Source organism: Tupaia chinensis, unplaced genomic scaffold (genome assembly GCF_000334495.1).
Source record: "Tupaia chinensis unplaced genomic scaffold, TupChi_1.0 Scaffold149131_1, whole genome shotgun sequence".
Classification (NCBI taxonomy): Eukaryota; Metazoa; Chordata; class Mammalia; order Scandentia; family Tupaiidae; genus Tupaia; species Tupaia belangeri.
The window spans coordinates 261,662-270,681 of record NW_006208977.1 but is presented as its reverse complement, the minus strand read 5'-3'; the positions used below and the strand labels follow the sequence as shown (position 1 = coordinate 270,681).

At 42.9% G+C, this 9,020-nt stretch overlaps 1 protein-coding gene across 4 annotated transcripts in view; it reads right to left on the bottom strand.

The window, feature by feature from the left end:
• Positions 1 to 9,020, bottom strand: part of TVP23C (trans-golgi network vesicle protein 23 homolog C) — a 31,328-nt gene that overhangs the window by 22,132 nt on the left and 176 nt on the right. For 3 of the 4 annotated variants that reach the window (XM_014585153.2, XM_006170890.2, XM_027769247.1), the window contains exons 2-3: positions 2,993 to 3,075; positions 1,476 to 1,620 (exon numbers count right to left, since the gene is read on the bottom strand). In XM_014585153.2, coding sequence (XP_014440639.1) covers positions 1,476 to 1,620; positions 2,993 to 3,075 — 228 coding nt within the window. Of the gene's footprint in view, positions 1 to 549; positions 623 to 1,475; positions 1,621 to 2,992; positions 3,076 to 9,020 lie in introns of those variants that run through there. The other variant, XM_027769248.1, reaches the window with a different exon arrangement.

The following is a 9,020-nucleotide window of genomic DNA, read 5'->3' as shown; positions in this document are numbered from 1 at the left end:
AATCGTACCAGAAAATATACTCCTTTAAGGCTAGCAGGTGACAGAGTGGTTATGGTGGCTGGGTCCACATGACCAGTTTTGCAGTTCAGTCCCAGACCTGGCAGCTTGACAATTATGCTGGAAGCATGTGCATGCAGTGTCCAAAATTCCCAGAGGAGACTGGAGAAGGGACTGTGACATGGTCATCCCTCTTGGGAGGTGATTTCTTACTTTCTCTCTCTCTCTCTCTCTCTCTCTCTCTGTCAAGCACATCCCACAGGAAAAAGAAAAAAAAATACGTGTTTGTGTTTGTGTGTGTGTGTATTAATAATATAATTCAAAATGCTAATCTCAGAAGGGTTTAATTATGAGAGTTTGGAAAGTACCAGGAAGAACCAATTGAAAGCAATGTTCTATCTGGCTGAAATTGTGTGAACAACAAAAAGAAACATTCATCAAAACAAAATTGTAAAACCGTGACCAGGACACAGTAAACATAAAGCAACAGAAGAAAGTCAAAGAAATGTAAGCTAAAGAAGTGTGCAGAAGAAAAGCCTAAAGAAAACAGACCTTTGACATCTTCCTCCTCAGTGTTATGTGGTTTATGGAAACTGGCCACTACCAAGCCAATCACTTCTGATATCTGTAAGAATTAAAAGATCTAAACATGGCTGGGTTGGTGGATACAACAGTCTCAAAGAGCTTTCTGGTCTGTGACTCAGTACACATCTTTGAAATTCCAAAAATAGTTTTCAATTATTTTTTGGCCTATGATTTTATTCCCCATCATTATACTATGAAAATTTTCACACACACAGAAAAGTTAAATCTTATAGTGAATGCCCAAATGCCTTTTATCGATTATTTTACTCCATATTCATCTATGTATGTATGTATCCACCCATCCATCTTTCAAACCATCATTGCCTCTGAGATTAAACCATTTCTTACACTTCTTTCTATCCCCTGTAGCAGGGCTTCTCAACCTTGGCACAACTGACATTTTGACCTGTGTAAATCTTTGTCTTAGGGGCTGCCCTGCATATCTTAAAATGTTTAGCAGCATACCTGGCCTCCACTCACTAGATGCCAACATCATACTCATTTTGGTTATGACAACCAAAAATGTCTTCAAATACTGAGAAATGGATGGCCAATTTGCTCCTTGTTGAGAAATACTACCATATGAGCATGTGCAAAAATATGGGTGCTTTTTAAGTGTTTATAGACAACTAGAGGGGGTCTATAGTGGCTAATCACTTTTGTTTGTTTAATTTTGAAGCTGATATAGGTTGACATATGGCAAAGACAACTCAGTAGTATAATAACTAACATGTGATTTTATACAGCTAGCAATTTAACACAGATATGGCCTGTAGTAACAAAAACCAAAATTAACATCAATCCAAAATGCTAAGTCAGGCTCATATTTTTTACTGTTTATATAAAATCCAATCTTATATTAAATACAACTTTAAAATAACAATCAAACCTACCTTCACTGCCCAAAAGTCACATGACAATAACAAGATAATCGTCACCATACAGGCAATAAAGCTGCTGCTGAGCAATTCACACAGAAGATAGACTATGATTGCACTGACTCGAAAGAATAAATGGAAAAATGATGCCACTGGATGTCTGAAAACCAAAACATAATAAAAGAAATGCAATTACATTTTACTAGGTAGAAGCAGATGCAAATGAAAAATGTTTAGCCATGGCATAACCATGACGTTTTGTCAAAATAAAAGAGATGACTCGAAGAAGCAAACTGCCGACCTCTCTTTTTTCCTAAGTCCCACTATTTAACTAGACTCTACTGTCACAGAAAATACATTATATAAACATGACTTTAACACCTCGTTGAATAACAATTTTCACATAATATATAGTAAGAAACTTTATCCAGCTTGAAGACATAAAAAAAAAAAAACGATAGTTTTAAGATTTTAATCCTAATTTCAAATTTTTTGGTATGTTTTTAATGGCTTCATTAAAATATAATTTACATACAATTCACATATTTAAATTGTACAATTTAATGGTTTTTAGTAAATCCACAGAATTGTACAACCATTACTACAATTTTACAACTTTTCATTACCCCCAAAAGCAATTTTTGTGCCTACTGATTCACAAACCCACTAGCCATGGGTAACCACTAATATATTTTCTATCCCTACAGATTTACCTTTTCTGGATATTTTATACAAGTTAAATCACATGATATGTTTTTTATGACTGGCACCTTTCTTTAGCATAATGTTTTCAAAATTCAGGTAGAATTTCTTTCTATTAAATTAATTTCTTTAGGGCAAATTAAGTTTGGAATAAAATATGTCTGACTTCCTATCTCCATTTATATGAAAGATGTAGTAAAAATATGCATAGTAAGTCAAAATATGCCTACATAAACTACATAAAGAAATGGTACATTCTTATCTTCTTTTAGAGAGAACGATTTTCGCTATAAGGCATATGCTATTGCCAAAGAGACAAAGAGACAGAAAGTGAGAAATCACCCCCCAGGGTGGATGGCCACGCCACAGTCCCTTCTCTTCCATTCTCCTCTTGGGATTTTGGGCACACATGTCCAGCGTGAGTTTTAAGCCACCAGGCCTAGGACTCGAACTGCGGTCAACTATGTGTAAGTCCAGCAACGTAACCATTATGCCATCTGCTGGTCCCAAAAAATGGCACATTCTTAGAAAACAGTGCACAGAATTAAAAACAGATATTCAAACAATTAAACATGATTTGAAAATTCAGCATTGAGCAAAATTCCACATGGCAATTAGTCCCACGAATATCTAAAATGTCATCTCGGTCTCAGAAAGTCACGATGCATTTTTTGCATAGAAAAACGCACCATGACTTTTCTGAAGACCTAATAAATATCAAACAACACACAATATTCACAAGTACTCTGTCTTAAATCCATTGGCTGGCACCAATCTACGGATAGAACGGCACTGGACACTGACACAACTTGTGTAACTTATCCTCATACCTGATTTTGGATTTTTTTGGTCTATTAGTTATCTCTTCTTCAGCATCAAACAGTGAAACATCTTCAGTGTCATCATTACTGTCCTAATAAGAAAATGAAACATCCATGAAGCAAATGAAATTCATTATTTACAGGTTTTCTACATGCAAGGCCACACACTTCATCCAAACAGAAGCTGAAGTTACATGATCACAGCTATGAGGAAGTCACTAGAAAAAGGACATGTACAGCTCCTCCACTCCCACCCCAAACATCGGACAAAATCCCACATGGTAATCCAAGTATTGGCATGCTCACCTGCCCCTGGGCTGCTGAGCCCCAAGAAAACTCGGGTACAGATGATGACCCTGCAAACTTACATCTATTTTCAGCTGACCTCTCCCCCAAGTCACAGAGAAAGTTGAGGCTATGAGGGATAAACTCAGTGTTTTGGGCTCCTTCACGAACCATCAGACTGTAACCTTGTCTCCATGACTCCTTACAACTCCTGTTCTTCTTGTCCAAGGGTAAACCAATTATGTGTAGAATCCCTATTTTTGTTGCCTCTCCAGGGGTTTTTTCTATCGTTTTCCTTTTATTTATGCTTCCTTGTACTTTCAAATCTTACTGTTGGATCTTTCTAGTCCACATATAAACTGCACTCGCCACTTACTGTTCAAATGAGGGTTTTTTGTTTTGTTTTGTTTTGTTTGAGACAGATTTTTGCTATAGATCACGTGTGCTCACCAGACAGAGAGAGACAGAAAGCAAGAAATCATCTCCCAGGGGAGATAGCCATGCCACAATCCCTTCTCCTCCATTCTCCTCTTGGGATTCTGGACACATATGCACATGCAGCTGGCATGAGTTTTAAGCCGCCAGGTCCAGGACTTGAACCATGGTCGACTACATTGGAGTCTGGAGACATAACCATTACACCAATTGCTGGTTCCAAGATCTTTTAAAACCTCTGATTTGAATATGTATCTTATGCCTTTCCATAACATTTTTTTCTTTCATAGCCTCGGCTTCTAATAAGCACAGTACCCACTTCTACTCTGCAATTCGTCGTCGGTCCCTACCACAACGCATCTGCTCTGTGCCTTCCCTCCTGCCTTCTTCTCACCTCGGTCTTACTCAGCCTCAGCTCCACATACTGTTACTGTAGTGTCTCTCCCACTTTTCTGCCTTTCACAAGCTTTTCTATTCAGATCGCTTTCTTCCCTTCTCATCATACCTAGCTCATCATTAAGAGGAACAACAATCATCTTTCAAGTTTCAGGTCAAATACATATGTAACAGCTGAGGAACTTTTCTCGAGATCACCATGACCCCACAGCCCTAGGACAAATCTCTGCAGGAGCAAGCTCAGGATATGCTCATGGCAATTCTGCCCCCTCCTTCCTCCTCCTAGTGTCAGCTACCAGAGGTAAAGGGCTGCCTCTGCACTGTAGTAAGTCCTAATGAGGCTTTTAGAACTAGAACTGTCTAGACAGGTGTCTAGCGCAGAGCCAGCCAAGTGATGCAGTATTTGTTGAAGCCATGAGTGAATACACAAAGGGACAATTACCTATACCCTGCAGTCTGCTCCTGCCAGAACAAATCAATGCAAACAGAAGCACAGAGAAGAGGATCATTTTTGCTAGAGGGCTCTAGAGAAGCCTCTGAGAGAACTTATTAGCTGGGCTTTGAGAGACATGTACCCCCTGCTCACTCTAGTCCCTTGGATTCTTTCTCAAAGGCACAGATGCAGGAATATACAAGTATGTACAGGGAATGGCCAAGCAAACCATATAGTTAAGTGAAGGGTCCGAGAAGTGGAGTAGGAGCTAAGGTAAAATGGATTCACACCTGTGACCAGCAGCTTCGACTTTGATGACTGGCCTTATTTAAATAACCAAACGAAACTCACACGTGGACCCTACCCTGAGGTTCAGCTGCAACTGCTCTGGAGTGTGTTCTGCACATGATTTCACAGCTTCTCAGATGAGCAACGTGCAGCAACAATCAGACATAGTGATGACACCACAGAAAGGCAGAGGCCTCGCTCCGATCTCAGCAGTCCAGTCTCCACCCAGCAGCCACATCCGACCACAACATTCCCCTACTGAAAACCTACAGCATGCTGAAACACATGCTCTATCATGGTCTAGCCCACCTCTTAGACGGCATCTTAGACCGCCCTCCTTTCATTAACTGGGGTAGGCTGGCTCACCGACCCCTTCTCTTACCACCCCCCCCAAAAATGTCCAGGGTCTAATCCTGAAATCCGTAAACATGTACATTGACTTGGCAAAAAGCATTCTGCAGATACAATTGCATTTAAAACCTTGAGATAAGGACGGTAGCCTGGGTTACCCATGTGGGCTGTGGTATAGTCACAATGACCCCTCTAAGAGGAACACAGGAAGGGTCAGAGGTGATGGAACTGAAGGCGAGATCAAAGAGATGTGAATTGCTGATGGCTGTGAAGATGGAGGCAGGCACAACTAGTCAAGCCAAGGAACACAGGCTACCTGGAGAGGCTGGAAAAGGAAAAAAGACAATCCGAGAGAAAAATCATAGATTCTCCTGTACAGCCTCCAGGAAGAAGCACTGCCCACACAGTGATTTTAGCCCCTTAAGTCTCATTTTACACTGCTGAGACCACCAAAATTGCGATCAGTAAATCTGTTTTAAGTCAGTAAGTTAATGGTGATTTGCTATACCAGCAAAACTTATATAGCAACAAGCTTCTGCCAGTCTGGCCTTCTTTTTAGCTCCTTAAACATGCCACGCCTGGAACAAGCAGTTGGCGTAATGGCTATGTCACTGGACTCCCATGTGGTCGACCGCGGTTCAAGTCCTGGACCCGGTGGCTTAAACTCACGCCAAGCGCCTGTGCGTGCGTGCCCAAGATCCCAAGAGAATGGAGAAGGGATGGTGGCGAACCCATCCACCCTGGGGGGTGATTTCTCGTTCTCTGTCTCTCTCTCTCTGACTTCCTGACAAGTGCACGTACCCTATAGCAAAAAAAATAAAACTAAAAAAATACCATGCCATACCGGTGCCCATTGGGTCCTTTTGCACTGTGACTCATGCTACCTGGAACACACTGCTCTGTTACCTTGCTCTTCAAAAGACAAGCTTCTTCTCATTTAGTCAGCAAATACTCAGTGCCTACTAAGTGCCAGGGACTGCTGTACTGGTGAGAGGAAAAAAAAGGTACTCTTGGAGTCCCATTTACGACTGAGAATACCATGGGCACAACAAAGTAGCATTTGGTTTTGGACATAAGAAGTTGAAGATACTAGTATAAAACCTATTAAAAAATATGGGACCAGCAGTTGGCATAATGGCTGTGTCGCTGGACTCCCATGTAGTTGACCACAGTTCGAGTTCTGGACCTGGTGGCTTAAACTCATGCTGGGCGCCTGTGTGTGCGTGCCCAAGATCCCAAGAGAATGGAGAAGAAAGGATTGCAGTGTGGCCCGGGGGGTGATTTCTCACTTTCTGTCTCTCTTTCTAGCGAATACATGCACCCTATAGCAAAAACCTCTCCAAAAAAAAAAACCTTTAAAAAAAATGTAAAAGGAGAACCATTAGTGTTCTGAACATAGAATGACATGTTCTGACTCACAAGAAAACCCTGGCTACCTTAAAAACCTGGAAGGTATGGAGGGAAAGGGGAAGGAGACAAAGGCACAAAGCTAGGAGACTAGTTAGGAGGCTACTCCAATAATGGAACCAAGAAACAATGGTCCGAAGCAGACGTTGTACAAGTGGTAAAAAGGACATTCCAAATGTTTTAAGGTAGAAGTGACAGGATCTGCTGATGGGCTGAACGTGAGGGTAAGAGAGAAATGTGTTCAGAATTCCAGAGATTAGTTTTGTTCAGAGCAGTCAAGAGACTAGATACCGTACACTCTCAGCACCCCACATTTAGAAGGCAGATGAAGGAGAATAAGTACTAGGGACTGAAAAGGTAATGTCAAAGAGTGAAAGGAGAGGGTAGCCACCTGAAGACCAAGACGAGTGTTTCTAGGAGGAGGATCCAACTGACTGTGTCACTGCTAAAAAGAAAACCAGAAAGCGGCCACTGTATTAACTGGTCATCAGTGACTTCAATAAAAGCAGCACCAGCATGACAGGGGACAGAGGAGAAATGCTTGCCAGAACAGATGCAAGAGAAAACAGAAAAATGAAGAGAGGAGTACTGAGAAGTCCTTCAAGGAATAAAGGTAGGGGTGGACAAGTGACAGGGCATGTAAGGTCGTGTTTTTACTTTCTAATATATGAGCAATTACATATATTACATGCTGCTGTGAACAAGCTTTTAAAAAGGATTCAAAAACTGACGATGCATGAAAGAGAATTGCTGGAGCAATGCCTTGTAGTAGGCGAGAAAGGGATAGAAACTGGAACACAAGCAGAGAGAAGGGTTGAGGATAGAGCACAGACAGTTCAAACAACTCACAGGTAATTATGGGCAAAGACAGCCGATAAGTAGGTAGGTGGTATGAAAATTCTCTTCTGATGGCTTCCATTGCTCGGTGAAACGTGGTTATCAGTTGGGGGAGAATAAGGGAAGAAATGCTAAAAATCTACGAGACTAGTTTTAATAATGGTTTAGGAAGGTGGGAGCATGAGAGAAGAATGGGAATGTAGAGGACAGCCTGGCAGAAGGCTCAGTGAGGCTCACGATCACACGTTTGCAAAGTGGAAACAGCCTGGTTGTGTTTTCCTCCAGCTTCCTTCAGTGCAGGTTCAGAGAGCTGCATGTGACCACGGCTGGATTTTCTTCACTAAAGTCACCTCCTCATAGTAGTCTTTCCTGACCATAAATCCTAGTTGCCCGGTCCTCAAGCTACTATTTCATCATCCTTGCCTTTGCTATTTTTATCTGAAAAATGTTTAGTTATGTAACTCAAGGTGTCCCCCTCCCCATCCCTTTACATCCCCAATCTCCACCACCACCCCAAGTTGACAATTCAAGGCAAGAAAAGTGTCTGTACTTTCCACAGTCCTATCCCTGAGCCTGGAACGGTGTGTTAAGAGTAATCCCTTGGGACCAGCAGATGGCTTAATGGCTATGTCGCGGGACTCCTACATAGTTAAGCCCTGATCAAGTCCTGGACCCCAGAGGCTTGACACATGTGCCTGGCGTGGCCAAGACCCGAAGAGGAGAATGGAGAAGGTATGTGTTCCTGGCCGTCCCCCCTGGGGAGGATGAGGGGGGTGATTTCTCACTTTCTGTCTCTGTCTTTCTCTGTCTCTGGCAAGCAAACGCACCCTTTAGCAAAATCTCTCTCTAAAAAAAAAAAAAAAAAAAGAAAAGAAAAAAGAGAAACCCAGTGGGGGGGGGGGGCGGAGCAGGGCAGGAAGGTGATGTGTTGATTGAGGAACTGGACTCCCTCATGACCGACTGCAGCTCAAGTCCCGAACCTAGCGGCTTGCTTTCTCACTTTCCTTTCTCTCTCTTGTTGGTCAAACTGAAAAATAATAATAAATAAATCATTCTTTTTCTAAAGAAAAACATAATTCAGATCATCTAGGTGAAAAAGCGCAATAGTTTTTTAATTAAAGACTACTCAATTACCCTTTCTTGAATCGTAAACTTGTGAACTACAAGGGCACAGACGTGATAATCACCACGTTAATTTGATAACAGCAATTAGAACGCAAGGCCCTGGCGGCACCGCCTTTTCCTGCAAACTCACAAGGGCGCCCCCTAGGGGTCAGACTAAGAGCGAGCCGAGAGACGCCGGCGGCCGCTCCCACCAGCTCCGCCGGCGCACCTCGGGCGGAAGGCAAAGACGACCCGCAACCTCCCACCCGAGAATTTCTGCAGCCCAGCACGACACCCAGCCAGGGCTCGTACTGTCTGGACAGCAGGCTTCTCCACACCCCAAAGTTGTCCCTGCAGCACCGCCTGGATCCCCCCTCCACCAGAGGCCTCGGAGCGCCCAGCCGTCCTCCCTGGGCAATCGCCCGCGGCCCTCCGCTCCCACCCCGCTCTGCCACGAGCTCGGGCCGCGGACGGGGAGACGGGCACAACAGCCCCGGCATG